The sequence below is a fragment of the Neofelis nebulosa genome, chromosome 11 (genome assembly GCF_028018385.1).
Source record: "Neofelis nebulosa isolate mNeoNeb1 chromosome 11, mNeoNeb1.pri, whole genome shotgun sequence".
Taxonomy (NCBI): domain Eukaryota; kingdom Metazoa; phylum Chordata; class Mammalia; order Carnivora; family Felidae; genus Neofelis; species Neofelis nebulosa.
In genome coordinates, this window is record NC_080792.1 from 36,689,302 (window position 1) to 36,707,444 (window position 18,143).

General features: G+C 41.5%; 1 protein-coding gene across 6 annotated transcripts in view; it reads left to right on the forward strand.

Moving 5' to 3' along the window:
- The window catches only part of TPGS2 (tubulin polyglutamylase complex subunit 2), a 65,634-nt gene that overhangs the window by 43,854 nt on the left and 3,637 nt on the right, over window positions 1-18,143 (forward strand). For 2 of the 6 annotated variants that reach the window (XM_058692306.1, XM_058692304.1), the window contains 3 exons: window positions 3,186-3,273; window positions 5,598-5,726; window positions 17,877-17,990. In XM_058692306.1, coding sequence (XP_058548289.1) covers window positions 3,198-3,273; window positions 5,598-5,726; window positions 17,877-17,990 — 319 coding nt within the window. In that variant the 5' untranslated portion in view covers window positions 3,186-3,197. The other 4 variants (XM_058692307.1, XM_058692309.1, XM_058692308.1 and 1 more) reach the window with 4 other exon arrangements.

Sequence of the window (18,143 nt, forward strand, 5' to 3'; positions counted from 1 at the left end):
TTTTTTATCTCTACTTAAATTCTGAAGAATAGTTTTGCTGGATAGAGTATTCTTGGTAGGCAGTTTCTTTCTTTCAGCACTTAGAATGTACTGTGCCATTCCATTCTGGCCTGCAAAGTTTTTGCTGAGAAAATCTCATAGTCTTTGTAGTCTTTTGTAGGGTTCCCTTGTATGTTAAAAACTTATTTTTCTCTTGGTGCCTTTTTTTTTTTTTTTTTTTTTTTTTTTTTTTGCCCCAGCAAGGGAGGGGCAGAGAAAGAGGGGGACAGAAGATCTGAAGCAGGCTCTGTGCTTATAGCAGAGAGCCCAACACAGGGCTCAAACCATGAACCATGATGAGTTCATGACCTGAGCTAAAGTCAGAAGCTTAACCAACTGAGCTACCCAGGTGCCCCTTGTCTTGCTACCTTTAAGATGCTGCTTTTCCTTAGACAATTATTTGTCTTGGGGTGGGGCTCTGGATTCAACTTATTTGGAACTCTGCACTTCCTGGATTTATGATGTCTGTTTCCTTCTCCAGGTTGGAGAAGTTTTCAGCCATTATTTCTTCAAGTAATTTTTCTTCCGCATTCTCTCTCTCTCTCCTCCTTCCAGGACCCTTTTGTCTAATACTAGTCTGCTCTGTGTTCTTTCATAAGTCCTTTAAGGTATCTTCACTCTTTTAAATGTTTTTTTTTCTTTCTTTCTTTCTTCCCCCCCCAGCCCCCCCCCTTTTGCTGCTCTGATTAAATGAGTTCCACTACTCTGTCTTTGAGCTCACTGTCCCTTCTTGCACTTCACTTAGTCTGCTGTGGAACCTCACTAGTGTATTTTTTGGTTCAGTCATTGTATTCCTCAGCTCTGTGACTTTCATGTGTTACTTTTTTTTTCTAATTTTTTTTTAATGTTTATTTTTGAGACAGAGGGAGACAGAGCGCGAGTGGGGGAGGGGCAGAGAGAGAGGAAGACACAGAATCTGAAACAGGTTCCAAGCTCTGAGCTGTCAACACAGAGCCCAATGTGGGGCTCGAACCCATGAACTGTGAGATCATGACCCGAGCCGAAGTCGGATGCTTAACCGACTGAGCCACCCAGGCGCCCCATCATGTGTTACTTTTATATTGTACAACTCTGTTGAAATTTTCACTTTGTTCATGCATTCCTCTTTTGCGCTCAAAGTGAACATATTTATGAGTGTTATTTTGAACTGTTAGGTAAATTGCTTATCTCCATTTCATTATGGTCTTTCTGAGGTCTTATGTTCTTTTGTTTGGAATGTATTATTCCTCTCTTCTTTTTTTCTTCCTTGGTTTCTGTGATTAGGTAAAACAGCCACCTCTTCCAGTCTTAAAGGCAAGGTCTAATGTAGGAGATGAACTTTGTTGTTCTACTGTGCCCTTGTTCTTTGTTGTCTCCCAAACCTGATGTGATTGTGTAGGCAGGCTTCTTTGTCCTTAATAACTCCCAGTGGTTCAGGGTTTGCCCAGACTTGTAGTGTTCCAAAGGGGAGGATCTCTCTCAACACCTAGATAAAGCTGATTGGAAGCTGGGCCCTCAGGCAGCAACTTTTAAAGTATGTAAATACAGTTGACCCTTGAACAATGAAGGGGTTAAGAGTACCAACCCGTCTGCAAAGTGGAAAATCTACATATAACTTGACTCCCCGAAACTGTTGAGAAGAAGCCTTATTGAAAACATACAGTCAATTAACATATATTTTTGTGTGTTTTATGTATTATACACTGTATTCCTACAATAAAGCTAAAGAAAAAAAAATCTTATTTAAGAAATTAGAAAATACATTTACAGTTTATCGGGGAAAAGAGTCTATATACGTGGACCTGCACATTTGAAACCTGTGTTAAGGGTCAACTGTATACATCCTTCAGGGAAAGAGTATAAACTGGCTGTTTTTCTCTTTTCCCTCTACACTGCGCCCTGGGTGGATAGCCAGTCATAAACTGTTTGCTTACCATCCCATTGAACCCATTAGCACAAGCCCTGCTGGCTACCAGAGCCAGGCTATTGAGTACTGTGTCCTTTGGGCAACAGCCAAAATAGCTGGGGTGCCATACATAGACATAGGTGCTTTCACGGAGACACTGGTGACCTGGAGCATGGCAGAGGGGTAGTGCATGCGAACATGGTGCCCGCTGGCCTCCCAAGTCTGTGCAGAGGAGAGACCCTTAGGCCACGGTTTTTGGAGATCGACAAATCGGCGTCTTTCATGGAAAGACTGGGCTTTTCAGTGTGCTGCCTCTATACTGTACCATGGTGGGATAGCCGATTCAGAACGGTTTCTTTGTTGCGGTCCTGTGAGACCTGGAAACCTAACCCCCTTGGCCACCGGAGCCCAGTAATCAAGGGATGTGTCCCTTGGGCAGTCAGTGCAAAAGCCACTGCATCAGTTGGATGCATAAGCTCTTTCTGGGAGATACTACTGACCTGGAGCAAGGCAGAGAACATGAAGGTGGTGACAGCCAGCCACCCCATTCTCTAGAGAGTATTTTTGCCAGCCCCTAGATGTGTGCTAAATTAGGTAACTGCCACTCAGGCTGATGCTGTCAGATAAGCAAATAAGCCTCTTACACAGAAAGACTGGAAGTCTGGGTACTTTTCAGTCAACTGCCTATGCGCTAGGCCCTGGGTTGGTAAACCCACATGCATGAGCCCTTGGACAACTATTTCTCAGTTTCTGTAGCCTTGTGGGTCTTGTGGAGCAAGCCCTTTGGCTTACAAAGCTAGATGTTGGGGAGTTCACCTCTCACATGCAGACCTTAAAAGTTGGTGTGCCAGATACGGAGTTCAAACCTGTCACTCTTTAGAGGGAAGATGGGGTTCTCTCCTGATTGTGTGTTGCTGCACCAGTGATGGGGTTTATGGTGAATTGTGTCTCAGCCTCTTACGCATTTCCATGTGGGGATTTTCTCATTCACCCAGTGTGTAGGAGTTGCTAAGTCAATTTTTGATTTTCTTTCAGAGGAAGTTGTTCAATAAGTAGCTGTGGGTTTGGTGTGTCTGTGGGAGAAGGTGAGTTCAGGGCCTCTGGTGTTGCCATCTTGAACTCAGTAATCGAGTTTGTAGATAATTATCAGAATCTTCCTATTTGGGGTATCTGAAACATGGTAAGTAGTATCCCCATTTGCTTTGGGGCATAGCCTTGGGCCTTTTTTCTGCCCTAACACTCAGCTGCTTTGTGATTCTAGAAACATAACTGCATGCTACCTGAGGATGTGAAGAATTTTTACCTGATGACCAACGGCTTCCACATGACATGGAGTGTAAAGCTGGATGGTGAGACAACCTTCTTGCTATAGGGTAACATTTCCCTGGCTGAGAGATTGGGTATCTCGATAGTTTTCGGGAGTTCTCTGTAAGTGTGATGTCCAGAATCTAGGATTCTCTCCCAAAGCCAATACATATCATCGTTTCACCCACCACCTACTATGCCAGAGTCTAGCTGGTACTTAACTGGAAACTCAATCTAGAGGCTTCCTTTTGGTACGAGCAGGTGAAAAACATTAATCACTACACAAAATTCTTGTACTACTTCAAACTTAAGGTCTCTGAAGGCTGCACCTCAGAGCAGTCTCCTCCAGAGTGAGGGAAGGAATAGCCACTGATGGTCCTAAGATGGGCAACTCCCTGGGGCACATGGGTGGCTCAGTCGGTTAAATGTCCAACTTCAAATCTCAGCTCAGGTAATGATCTCAGCACGTTACTTAAGATTCTCTCCCTCCTTCCCTCTCAAAAAAAACAAAAACAAAAACAAAAAAAAGATGAAATAAGAGGGGCAATTTCCTTCATTCCCAGATTGGCAATTATCTCAAGAGCTGTGTCCCTCACACCAGATCTTAAACTTCTCTCCACATCTCCCCAGCATAAGTTACCAACCACCTTACTTCTCTAGTTGTCATCCTAAGTATTAAATGTGTCTAGGACAGACATTCGTGTTGTAGATGTAGGAACTCATAACTTAGTAGTACAGATACTATGTACACATGAAAGGCGATGACGCACATTAAGTGACGACTCCTGTAAAATTTCATAAACCAGGAAACCCTGTTCTAGCCATTCCTTCCACAGACTTTCCTGGCCAGAAGAGGCCTTTATTGCCTCTGGACTCCAACCACCTCCCCATATCTACTTTCATCCTCAGGAAGCATCCTGCAGCTCCCCGTGCTGTCACTAAGAATGCAGAATTTTTTTTATTTTTTTATTTTTTTTTATTTTTGGGACAGAGAGAGACAGAGCATGAACGGGGGAGGGGCAGAGAGAGAGGGAGACACAGAATCGGAAACAGGCTCCAGGCTCTGAGCCATCAGCCCAGAGCCTGACGCGGGGCTCGAACTCACGGACCGCGAGATCGTGACCTGGCTGAAGTCGGACGCTTAACCGACTGCGCCACCCAGGCGCCCCAAGAAGGCAGAATTTTTATTGCACAGTGGATCTGCAGACCTGAATTCTCTCCTTCGTTTCCTCCACCTCCTGAGTTCCTTTTGGTGATTCTCAAAGTCCCCTCTCTCTCTCTCTCTCACCTGACCAGAGGCACTTTTTATAGCTTATTATTGAGCAGTTAACATGAACTTTTAGCTTCGAATTATTTCCTCCATTGGCCTGAAACCATTCTTGTCACCAGCATCAGAGCCCTTCTTTGTAGCATGGCCATGGCCTTTGCAGTCTGGAGTAAGAGAGAGAATGGACAGAGACTAGACCGACGGACAGATTTTCCCTTGCCCACATCATGAAGACAGACTAGCCCCTTCACAAGTGCCCTCAGAGAAAAGTTTCATGAAGTTTTCATGAACAAGTCCCTGTTAATTATTCTAATATCTAATTTAATTCTCCTAATCCTAGTCGTTTTATGCAATCCCCAGTTCTGTCCCCATTTCCGTCCTTTCCTGGAGAGCTAAAGTCAACAACAGAGAAGACAGCAGAGGCATCTTCTGAGGTTTACCTCTTGGTCTGTCCTGCTTGGACTTTCCGTGGTCTGTATACCAGCTGTCTTACTGCCTTCAGTTTTTTCAGCAGTCAGATTTCTTGGTATTCGTGTGCCATCCAGTGTCTAGTATCCTATATGACGAGGATTCTGTATAATTGTTAAGGAAGATATGTGTTTGCCTGTTTCTTATTTATAGCCTAATCACAGAAGACTAGAATCAGGCAAGAACGCCACCAAGTTCTCTGCAATGAGTAAGGAAAAATGACACATAAAGAGCTATCTTCCATTGTGGAAAGCTTAGAAGAGAAGTAACCCTTCATGCAAGGGAAAGAGAGAGCAAAACCTTTTTAGGTCCTTTGCTCTTCAAACAGGGTCCCTAGCCCAGATTTCCGAGTTCTTTTTGAGCGTCCCCTTTGTAAATTCCTTTAATACTCTGTTCCAATGTGTGGAGTGGGGGTCTCTTCACCCATGATTCGTTGCCTTTTTTTTTTTTTTTTTTTTTTTTTTGCATGAAAGGTTGTTGCTCTGGGGCATATAGTCCACTGATCCTCTTCCTTCCTTTCCATCAGATTGCTCAGCCCTGGAATCAAACAACAGTTGGGCTTAAATTACTCAAGCGGAAGTCCTTATGATGATACAGTAACAAGGCTTTTTCTCTTTGCTAATGTTTCCCTAGAGCACACCATTCCACTGGGCAGTATGGTTATTAACAGCATCTCAAAACTGACTCAACTCAACCAGTCTTCTGTGTATTCACTCCCTAATGCACCAACTCTGACAGACCTGGAGGATGATGCACTTGAAGGTACCTGAAGGAACCTCTGCTCTGAGTTAGAAATTAACCTGTTTGTTTCCTTCTATAATGTTGAAAACGGTAGGAAGACGCTGTGGCATTATAGTACTCTCCCCAAACCAAAACCTTTCCCCTGTGTGACTTCTTAGGACCATGGGAGTGAGGTAAGAAAACAGCCTGTATCAACAAAGGAAATTTTCATGAAGAAATGCCAGGGTTGAGATTTTTATTTTGTTTCCAGCACTCGCTTCAGTGACTGGCACAGAGTTGGCACTTAATGTATGCCTAGTAAATGAATGAATGTTAAAGATCAACTTCACTCAACATTTCTGTGTCAGGAGCTTTCAGGGAACATGGAATCTAAATGCAGCTCCCTTCCTCCCCAGGCTCTTTGCCATTCCTGATTTAAATTGCTGCTAAAAGCTAGGAGCAACTGGGCATAAGTGAGAACTTTGTCAGAATCGATTTGGCTGCATGTATCAGAGACCCCTTACAACATCTAAACTAAATAGGAGTTTATTTTTTTCATAACAAGAAATCTGGAACTAGGCTGGTGCAGCTGTTTGAGAAAGTCAATGATAAAGTCTCCCTCTGGCTTCTTCCACCCACCTTTGGATATGGCTTTCATCCTCATCATTGGGGAATGTGGGCTCTACTTCCTAGCTTCCAGTCTATGTTCCAGAGAGGAAAAAAAAGAGTAAAAAGCAAAGCAACAACTAAAACTGTCTTTTGGCAGAATCTCTCCCGTTTTATCAGGAAAACAGTAGTTTTCTCAGAATCTCTTGAAGCCACTGGCTAGAAGAGAGTCAAAATGTTATCCATAGTTGCAAGGGAATCTGAGGAAGTATGTTTACCTGTTCAGCATTGTCTCCTCAAACAGAATTGGAGTTTAAGAAAGAGAGGGAGAATGAATATTGAGCAGGTAACTAGTGTCTCCAATGCCAAGGCCTTGGGTGCATTTAAGGCCATTCTCTCACTAGAAAACCGATGCAAGGCTTTCTGCAACAACTGCATTGGCAGTTGAACACTAGCATAGGCATCCTAGGAGATCCCACGGGTGCACAGTTCCAGACTGTTTCGGTTTCTTAAATATTAAAACTTGAAATGACTTCTTGATCCATGCTTTGCAGTATGGGTGTTGTGTTAGCAAGCATGAGAACATTAATCTCATGGTATGTCTCCATCAGATGGACCAAGTGCATTGTCCGTAAACAGTGATATTTTGAGAGTAATCTTTTCTTCTGAACAGTTGGTCTCAACAATGGGGTTAAAATATTCAATAAACCATGTTGTTAGCAGATGTACTGTCATCCAAGCTTTGTTCTATTTTTACAGCAAAGCAGAGATGATTTAGCATAATTCTTAAGGGCCCTAGGATTTTCAGAATGGTCAGTGAGCATTGGCTTCCACCAAGTCACCAGCTACAGTAGTCCTTTCAAAGAGAGTAAGCCTGTCCTTTGAGGCTTTGAAGGTCCTAAGTGGTGTCTTCTTCTAATAGAAGGATGTTTGGACTACACTGAAAACCTGCTATTTAGCCACCACCTTCATTAATTATCTTAGCTAGATCTTCTGGATAACTTGCTATTTTGCCTTGCACTTTTATGTTATAGAGACAGCTTCTTTCCTCAGACCTCATGAACTAACCTCTGCTAGCTTCAGACTTTTCTTCTGCAGCTTCCTCACCTGTCAGCCATAGAATTAAAGAGAGTTAACGTCTTGATCTGGATTAGACTTTGCCTTAAGAGAATGTGATGGCTGGTTTGATCTTCTATCTAGATCACTAAAACTTTCTCTGTATCAGCAATAAGGCTGTTTTACTTCCTTATCATTCAGGTGTTCACCAGAGTAGCACTTTTAATTTCCTTCGCACTTAAGACTGGGCTGTTTGGCACAAGAAGCCTAGCATTCGGCCTGTCTTGGCTTTCAACATGCCTTCCTCACAAAGCTTAATCATTTCTAGCATTTGATTTAAAGTGAGAGTCATGCGACTCTTCCTTTCACTTGAACCTTCAAAGGCCATTCACTGTAGGGTTACTGATTGGTCTAATTTCATTATTGTTGTGTCTCATGGAACAGAGAAGCCTGAGGAGAGGAAGAGAGATGGGGGAATAATAGCCAGTGGTACAGTCAGAACACATACGTTAATCGTTTGCTGCCTTATGCAGGTGTGTTTCATAACAATTACAATAACATCAAAACCGGTGCAAACCTCACCAGCACTGTATCTCCCCATCCCTGCATTTTGCAGGGCCTCTGTCTCTGCAGCAGCGACTATGACAGCAGCTGCAGCAGGCCCTGCAGAAGGCTGAGGGGTGCCTTGTTAAGGCTGAGTGCCCCGCCCATGCACACTTGGCAGAGAAGCAGTGGCAGCAGGTCTCATTTTGCAAGCAGACTGGTGCATACCTTGTTAAAACACACCTCTACCCTGGCTGGAGACCAAACACTGCCCACAGTAGGCCAAGAGAGCTTCTGCAGATGACTGCACTGAAGGAAAAGGTACCTAGGACACAACAGGACACACACAACACATATAAGAAACATACCTGAAGCGCCAGGTCCTGGTGAACAGGGGACACTGTACTGTAGGGCACTGCAGGAATGCTTCTTCATAATGCCATTACTTTGAAGAGCAAGAGACGTAGCTGACTTTCCTAACACACAGAAACAGGTACAGAGTTAGACAAAATGAGACCGAGGAATATGTCCCCAGTGAAAGAGACCAAAGTGAAACAGATATAAGTAGTATGCCTAATAGAGAATTTAAAGTAATGGTCATAAAGATACTTACTGGACTTGAGAAAAGAGTGAAGAACATCAGTGAGACCCTTAACACAAAGATAAAAAAGAATCAGAGATGAAGAACACAGTGAAATTTAAAATGCACTTAATGGAATGAATAGACTAGAGGAAGCAGAGGAATTAATTAATGACCTGGAAGACAGAGTAATGGAAAGCCATCAGGCTAAACAAATGATATAAAAAAGAATTATGCAAAGTGAGAATAGACTTAGGGAACTCAGTGACTCCATCAAGTTGTAAGAACATTCATGTTATAGATCCCACAAGAAGGAGAGAGAGAAAAGGGAGGAGAAAATTTATTTGAAGAAATAGTAGCTGAAAACTTCCCTTGTCTAGGGAAGGAAACAGATATTCAGATCCAGGAAGCACAGAGATCTCCCCCAGAAATCAACCCAAGGAGATCTACACCAAGACACATAGTAATGAAAATGGCAAAAGTAGTTATAAAGAACAAACAATTTTTTGAGAGAGAGAGAGAGAGAGAGAGAGCATGAACAGGAAAGGGGCAGAGAAGGAAAGAGAAAAAATCTTAAGCAGACTTCCCGGCCAGCATGGAGCCCGACGTGGGGCTCAATCTCATGACCGTGAGATCATGACCTGACCAAAATCAAGAGTCGTTCGCTTATCCAACTGAGCCACCTGGCCATCCCGATAAAGAAAATATTTTAAAAGCAGCAAGAGAAAAGAAAACAGTTCCATATAAGAAAAACCCCACAATGCTATATGCAGATTATTCAGCAGAAACTTTGCAGACCAGTATGGAGTGGCATCATATATTCAAAGTGCTGAAAGGATAAAATGTGCAGCCAAGAATACTCTCACCAGCAAGGCTATCATTCAGAATAGAAGGAGAGAAAAAGACTTTCTCATATAGACAAAAACAAAAGGCGTTCGTGACCATTAAACCAGCCCTACAAGAAATATTAAAGGACAGTCTTTGGGAAGGAAAGAATAAGTAAAAAATATGAGAAGTAAAAACACAATAACAATAAAAGTAACATACCCATAAAAATCAGTCAAGGATTCGCAGAATAAAACAATGTAAAATATGACCCCATGTACCTAGAATGTGCGGGGAGGAAGGAGTAACAATGGGTTCAGACTTTAAAAGTCACTGATCAAAGATCATCATAACAAATATAATAATACAAAAGATTGAAATATCGCACAAATAACCAAAATGTAACACAGACACAAAGTGAACAAATGCTGTTTGAAAAATGATACCAGTAGACTTGCTCAACAGGTTGCCACAAGTGTTCAAAGCACAACAAGCAATTTATGCCTGTACTAGAGGAATTCAGGAGCAAAAACTGGGAAGAGCCTGCCACTCAAGAGATGTATGTAGTTCTCAAGAGAGGAAAGGTCACATCTGCTTCTTATGTGTGCTGGGGCTTTTGAACCCCTGAAGGCAAAGAAGTTGTTAAATAAGTAGACTGAGTCTTCCCCGCCTTTGAAGTTGGAAGAATAGAGGTGAGCTGGATACCAGAGAGGATCTCAAGAGCCCTCAGCAAAGGACACAGCTAGGGAGAGAGACCACATTGTCCTACATACCCATAGAGATAGGGTATGTCCTACATACCCAGTTGGCATTGGGGCACCTTCTAGGTTCACGCTGTTTAGGATAGTCCAGCAGTTAGAGCCAAGTCTTATTTAAAACAAACAAACAAAATTAATGTTTATTACTTTTGAGACAGAGCTGGAGAACATGTGGGGAAGGGGCAGAGAGAGGGAGACAGAGGATCCCAAATGGGCTTCATGTTGAGAGCAGAATGTGGGGCTTGAACTCATGAGCCATGAGATCATGACCTGAGCCAAAGTCAGATGCTTAACCGACTGAGCTACCAGGCTCCCCTAGACCTAAGTCTAATTGGAGGAGTGCCTGGGTGGCTCAGTCAGTTAAAATCCAACTTGTGATTTCGGCTCAGATCATGATCTCATGACCATGAGCTCGAGCCCCACATCAGGCTCTGTGCTGAACTGTGGAGATTTCTTAAGATTCTTTCTCTCCCTCTTCTCCCTTGCTTGTGCTCACTCATGTGTGCGTTCTCTCACTCTCATAAATAAATAAACAAATAAATACTTACAATGAGGTAAGATAAGAAAAACAAAAAACCTAATTGGAAAAATACTGACTCTTTTCAGGGTACTTTAGTATTCAGAAAGAGGCCAGTCAGAAAGAAAGATACATCGGGAAACACAACCAGAGAAATAAAACTGCTAGAGGATACAGATGAAAACCTAAGTAAAAACAAGAATCAGAATAAAGACATTAAGACAGCACAAAGGATTCCTATAGAAGAACAGTAAAGATTCTCAAACAACTGATGAATTGAAGAATATAAACATTATTGAGATTTGAGTTAATAGCATGATAAACCGAGTGCAAGATGTATTTAAAAGGGGAAAATTATGAAGAAAACGGTGGAAGGGTAAGAGAAGTAGAAAATAGGTCCAGAAGACCTTCCATTGGTATTACAGATGCTCAAGAAAGAGAAGAACACTAGATAGAAAGCCAGTAAACACTGATACAAGAAAATTTCTCTGCAGATTGAAAGGGCTCTCTGAGAGCGAAATTGAATTCATGAGAAAAGAGACACCTAGGCGTTACATAATATGGGAAAGAATTATAGGCTTCTAGGCAAAAAATTTAAGGTACTTATGAAGAAATAATAATCAGACTCACATCAGACTTCTTGCAGCAGTGGAAAGTAGAGAGAGAAAGCATATACGGGTTACAGAGAGACAAGAAGTAAAAATCAAAAGGCCCACATACATAGACCAAACATGTAAGGATGTGTAAAACTTCAGGGACATCAATACTCTAACCAAAAGACAAATGCAACTGAATGGAGGTCCCAAGATATGGATATAAAAAGGGAAGGAAACAAGGGATTAGCAAACCTCCTCTGAAAGAGGTGTCTAGGAATCTTAATGTCTAGGAATGTGTTCCATAGCTCTTACGTAAGAACTCTTGGAAAAGGGGACAGATGCAGTGCAAGGAATATTGTAAAACCGATAGTTGATATTTGAGCAATGCAGAAGCTTAGGGGCCGTGACCCTCCATATAGTCAAAACTCCCCTTATAACTTTGGACTCCCCCAAAACTTAATTACTTACTAATAGCCTACTGTTGACTGGAAGCCTTACCAATAACAATCAATAAATACATGTTTTGTATGTTATTTGTAAATGTATTCCTATAATAAATTAAGCTAGAGAAGAGTAAATATTAAGGAAATCATAAGGAAGAGAAAATACATTTATAGTACTGTAAAAAATCCATGTATAGGTGGATGCATGAAGTTCAGATCGTTTTCAAGGGTCAACTGTGTACTGTCTCAGCTAAACCTAAAAGAAAGGAAAGAGGGAAGATATAACAGTGTTACGGGTTAAATTATGCCCCCCCAAATTCATACTGAATTCCTAACTCCTAGTTCAGAACGTGACATTATTTGGAAATAGGGTTATTACAGATCTAAGTAGTTAAGATGAGGTTGTATGGCAGTAGGGTGGACCCCAATTCAATATGACTGGTGTCCTTGAAGACATAGGAAGAATGCCATTTGAAGATGAAGGCAGAGTTGGGGTAGTATTTCCACACACTAAGGAAAGCTAAATTGCCAGTAAACTACCATAAGTTAGGGGAGAAACATGGAACAGATTCTTCCCCCATAGCCATCAAAAGGAACCAACTCTGCCAACACCTTGATCTTGAAACTTGTGGCCTCCAAAATTGTGAGACTACAAATATCTGTTGTTTAAGCCATTCACTTTGGTACTTAGTTACAGCAGCCCTAGCAATTAATATAGAGAATGTTCCTGGGGTCCCTACTAGTAGAAAATGTAGGACAAAGGAGGAAAAGAAGCAGAAAGTAGACAGTATCCTCCTACTATAGGGAAGAAATAGTACACCTTGCTGGGGAAAACAAGAGTGTCTTGATGTTTGAATTTTCTATTTTTGTATAATAGATGATTATCTAACAGTTTCATGAGTCAAGAATTCACCTACACATAAGTAGAGTTCTCCACTTAGGGTCTTACTTACCAGGCTAAAATCAAGGTGTCAGCTGGTGCTGTGATCTCATTTATGGCACAGTGACCTCTTCCAAGCCCACTAGTGGTTGGCCGTACTCAGTTTCTTACAGCTGTGGGACTCAGGTCCCTGTTTGTTGCTGGCTGTTAGCCAGGGATCACTCTCAACTCTGTTAGGCTGCCCTCAGATTATAGCCACATGACCTTCTCAAAACATGGCAGTTTACTTCTCAGCTAGCAGGAAAATGTCTCTCCAGTCTGCTACAACAGTCTCCTATCTTGTAACATAATCAAGGGAATGGCTACAACATCATAGTCACAGGTCCTGACTATACTCAAGGTCAGGAGGTCATGAAAGGTCTGTATATTAAGGAGCAGGAATCCTGGGAGCCATCTTGGAATTCTGCATACCACACTTGATTAGGGGAGATAATGGTCTATTTTCAAATAAGGGTAGAGTCCTATGACTCTAATAATACAAACAAGTGAAAATAAGGAAAGTAACTAATATAGAAATAAAAATGTACAGTAATATCACCAACCTAATAATATTGAATCACAGTAAAAATGAGGGAAAAGAAGAAACATAAATTAGGAAACAAAACATTAAGAGAAATAAAAGAAGACAGATCAATCACTATATTAAATGTTCTGGGATTAAGTTTCCTTTTTTTTTTTAATGTTCATTTATTTATTTTTGAGCAAGAGAGAGCACAAGTGGGGGTGAGGAGGGGGGCAGAGAGATATTGGGAGACACAGAATCCGAAACAGGCTCCAGGCTCTGAGATGTCAGCACAGAGCCCGACACAGGGCTTAAACTCACAAACTGTGAGATCGTGACCTGAGCCGAAGTCAGATACTTAACCAACTGAGCCACCCAGGTGCCCCTAAATTTCCCTTTTGAAAACCAAAGACTGTCAATATAAAAAGCAAAGCTCATCTATTTTATTTTTAGGAGCAGAGCTAAACTGATGAAAAGACTTCCTCTTCTGGTAATGGCAGACAGGTAATTCACAAGAGCCTTCCTGCTAAAGACAACTGAGAAGTCAGACCAAAATACAAAAACCATCTTCCTAAAATGTTTACCAGAGAGCTAACAAGATGATGAGGTAATATCAGATCAACATCCAGAAGACAGAAATCCAGGGAAGAGATGCAGCATTTGGAGTTGCTTTTGCCTGGGGTACATTGCCCTTTTCAAACAGGCACTGAGGATGCTGGAAAGCTGTGAATTGGACTCGTTTTGAAGCCAGGGGAATAAAACAGAGTCCAAGACTTAGAAAAGTTGGCACCCATAAAAACTACCCTGCTTTTCAGGTTGGCACCATGAGGAGCAGTACCAGAGGAGACTGAATGAACCAAAAGTAACCATTTTTCACATGGACTGAAGCTCACGTGTAAGTCCTATGTGTGTCCCAGAACATGTTAAATCCCAAAACTAGACTAAATTGATTCCAGATTACTAAGCTCCTCAGGGGCCTAGCAGAAACAAACAAATTCACTCTAGAGAAATGTTCTACAATGGATTGTCTTAATGGTTGCATAACTGTAAATATACTAAAAAACCATTGAATTGTATAGTTTAAATGAGTAAGTGGTATGATATGTGAATTATATCTCAGTTAAGCTCTTACATAAAAAGAAAATTCTACCCTAGAAGAAGATAACATTACCTTAGACCTCAAACTGTTTTATAAATAATTTTTCAAAAAATAATTACTGTAAAAAATACGCACATGAAGAAACACAACTCCATGAACAAGAACCAGCACAAATTAACAGGTAACAAAAAAGAGATCCACTGGTACACCCAAGAGAGAAATTATTGGGCACAATAATATGCTAATGTACACATGAAGATAAAACCGAACTAAAATTTCGGTGAGGAACTGAAAATAGGTGACACTTTATTTGGTAAAAAAGGAAGCAAGACTCAAATATTGACCTTTTGGTAATGTCAGAGTACATTTTACCATATCAAGACTACTCTGCGAAAGCTTTTTCTTTTTTTTTTCTTTAACGTTTGTTTATTTTTGAGAGAGAGAGACAGAACACAAATGGGGGAGGGGCAGAGAGTGAAGGATACACAGAATCCAAAGCAGGCTCCAGGCTCTGAGCTGTCAGCATGGAGCCCAATGTGGGTCTTGAACTCAAGAACCAGGAGATCATGACCTGAGCCAAAGCCAGACATTCAACCAGCTGAGTCACGCAGGTGCCCGTCTTTAAAAAAAAAAAACAACACACACACACACACAAGCGCGAGTGGGCAGAAGGTGAGGGGGACAGAAGATCCAAAGCAGGCTCTACGCTAACAGTTTTGGTGCCGACAGCAGTGAGCCTGATGCAGGGCTCGAATTCATGAACCAGGAGATCATGACCTGAGCCAAAGTCAGACGCTCAGCCGCCCAGGAGGCGCCCCTCCTCTGGGAAAGCTTTAAAAACTGGAGTGGCATCTATAAATGGCAGAAGGGAACCACACTGAGTGAGTTTCGTATTTTTATTACTTTTCTCCAGAGGACAGACCCTGGTCATCATCAGTCAGGGCTGCTGAAACTTGGTGGGACCCTACAATCTGGATTTTAGATTTCACCCAAGATGGAGTAACAGACCTGATTTATCCTCCAGCCTGGAGATATATAGATATATAAAAATGGATTTCACGACACTGACCATCAGGCAGTGGAGGACAATGAGCCTGAAAGATGGAAATAAAGGGAACCTCAGCTTATTACTTCAAGAGAGTTTTCCAGCCTACAGCATAGAGAGGGGAAGCCAGGCAGAACTTGTTGTACTCTGTGAATTGATCAAAAAGAGTATGAAAGTATAACCTCTAGGAGAGAGGAAAGCCATGTTTAAAATTTTTTTAGTTTTGGCACAAAAACAGACACTCAGATCAATGGGACATAATAGAGAACCCAGAAATGGACCCACAAACACATGGCCAACTAATCTTTGACAAAGCAGGAAAGAATATCCAATGGAATAAAGATAGCCTCTTCAGCAAGTGATGCTGGGAAAACTGGACAGCAACATGCAGAAAAATGAACCTGGATCACTTTCTTACCCCATACACAAAAATAAACTCTTAAGTGGATGAAAGACCTAAATGTAAGACAGGAAGCCATCAAAATCCTCGAAGAGAAAGCAGGCAAAAACCTCTTTGACCTTGGCCGCAGCAACTTCTTACTCAACACATCTCCGGAGGCAAGGGAAACAAAAGCAAAAATGAACTATTGGGACCTCATCAAAATAAAAACTTCTGCACAGTGAAGGAAACAATCAGCAAAACCAAAAGGCAACTGATGGAATGGGAGAAGATATTTGCAAACGACATATCAGATAAAGGGTTAGTATCCAAAATCTGTAAAGAAATTACCAAACTCAACACCCAAAAACAAATAATCCAGTGAAGAAATGGGCAAAAGATATGTAGGTACTTCTCCAAAGAAGACATCCAGATGGCCAACCGACACATGAAAAAATGATCAAATCACTGTCAGCATCAGGGAAATACAAATCAAAACCACAATGAGAAACCACCTCACACCTGTCAGAATGGCTAACATTAATAACTCAGGCAACAACAGATGTTGGCGAGGATGTGGAGAAAGAGGATCTCTTTCGCACTGCTGGTGGGAATGCAAACTGGTGCAGCCACTCTGGAAAACAGTACGGAGGTTCCTCAAAAAATTAAAAATAGAACTAAAAATAGAACTACAGCAATTGCACTAGTAGGTATTTAATCAAGGGATACAGGTATGCTGTTTCAAAGGGACACATGCACCCTAACGTTTATAGCAGCACTATCAACAATAACCAAAGTATGGAAGGAGCCCGATGTCCATCGATGGGTGAATAAAGAAGATGTGGCATATATATAGAATGGAGTATTACTTGGCAATCAAAAAGAATGAAATCTTGCCATTTGCAATTACAAGGATGGAACTAGAGGATATTATGCTAAGCAAAATTAGTGAGAGAAAGACAAATATCATATGACTTCACCCATGTGAGGACTTTAAAATACAAAACAGATGAACATAAGGGAAGGGAAAGAAAAATAATATAAAAACGGAGGGGTACAAAACATGAGACTCATAAATATGGAGAACAGACGGTTACTGGAGGGGTTGTGGGACGGGGGGGTAGACTAAATGGGTAAGGGGCATTAAGGAATCTGCTCCTGAAATTATTGTTGCACTATATGCCAACTAACTTGGATGTAAATTTAAAAATTTTTTAAGAAATAATTTTTAATTATTTAAACATTTTTAATTATTTCTTAAAACTTTTTTAGTTAGAAATGTAAATAAACACATTTGTATAAAATTATATGTATGGCTATATGTATAAGTAAAAAAATGGTATTTCTAATTGAGCCAGGCTTAGCACTAATTATAAAATAACATTAAATATTATAAACATGCATTTTAGAGGAAAGGAGATTCTAATCAAAAGATCATAGTGGGGCGCCTGGGTAGTTTAATCAGTTGGGCGTTCAACTCTTGATTTCAGCTCAGGTCATCTCACGGTTTGTGGGTTTGAGCCCCACGTCAGGCTGTTTGCTGACACCTCAGAGCCTGCTTGAGATTCTTTCTCTCTCCCTCTGCTCCTCCCTGCTCGCTCACTCTCTTAATAAACTTCAAAAAAAATTTTAAAAATTTTCTCTCTCTGCCCCCTGCTCACATGTACTTGCTCTAAAATTAACATTTTTTTTTTTTAAAAAGTGCTATAAATGAGGAGAAAGCAGTTATCTGGGGAAAAGAACAGTTGTGTCAACATCGGGCCAGATTACTTAGCCTTTATGTATTCCCATTCTCAGCAAGTTCAGGTTGTTTTCCTTGTGCCACCTTCCCCCAGATTGCGTGATACTGTCTTTTGGTGATGGAGAAGCCCAGACAGAAGGCTTGAACCATGGATACGATCCTGGGCATTTAGAGTATAGAATTCATTTGGCCCACATTGGAAATAGTCGTTAAGAATATGTCTGAGAGGAGCATCTGGGTGGCTCGGTCGGTTAAACATCTGACTCTTGATTTCAGCTCAGGTCATGATCTCACTGGTTTGTGGGATCAAGCCCCATGTTGGGCCCTGTTCTGTGAACGCAGAGCCTGCTTGGGGTTCTCTCTCTCCCTGTCTCTCTGCCCCTCCCCTCCACATATGCACACCCACTTTCTCTTTTTCTCTAATATTTTTTTAAAGACTATGTCTGAGATAAGGTTTTTTCCGGTTTTGGGTTTTTTTTCCTCACCCTAGCAAAACTGGACAAGTAAGTATGTATTTGAGTTGAGTATGTTTGAACATGACCATTAACTTCTGGATTTGCAGCCAGTGAGAACCAGCCAGAGAAGCCTCACTTTGATTCTCGAAGTGTGATATTTGAGCTGGATCCTTGCGATGGGAATGGGAAAGTTTGCCTTGTCTACAAAAGAGGGAAGCCAGGTAAGAATCAGTGACAAGCATGGGGCTGCCTGCCGTTGGGTGTGGCATGGATGCCACTGGGTCTCTTGGAGATGCCAAGACTGAGAAATCCCCTTTGGTCCTCCCTGAGCATCTCCTTCTAGGCCAATCACTAGAGTCTTTTTAAGCTGTCAT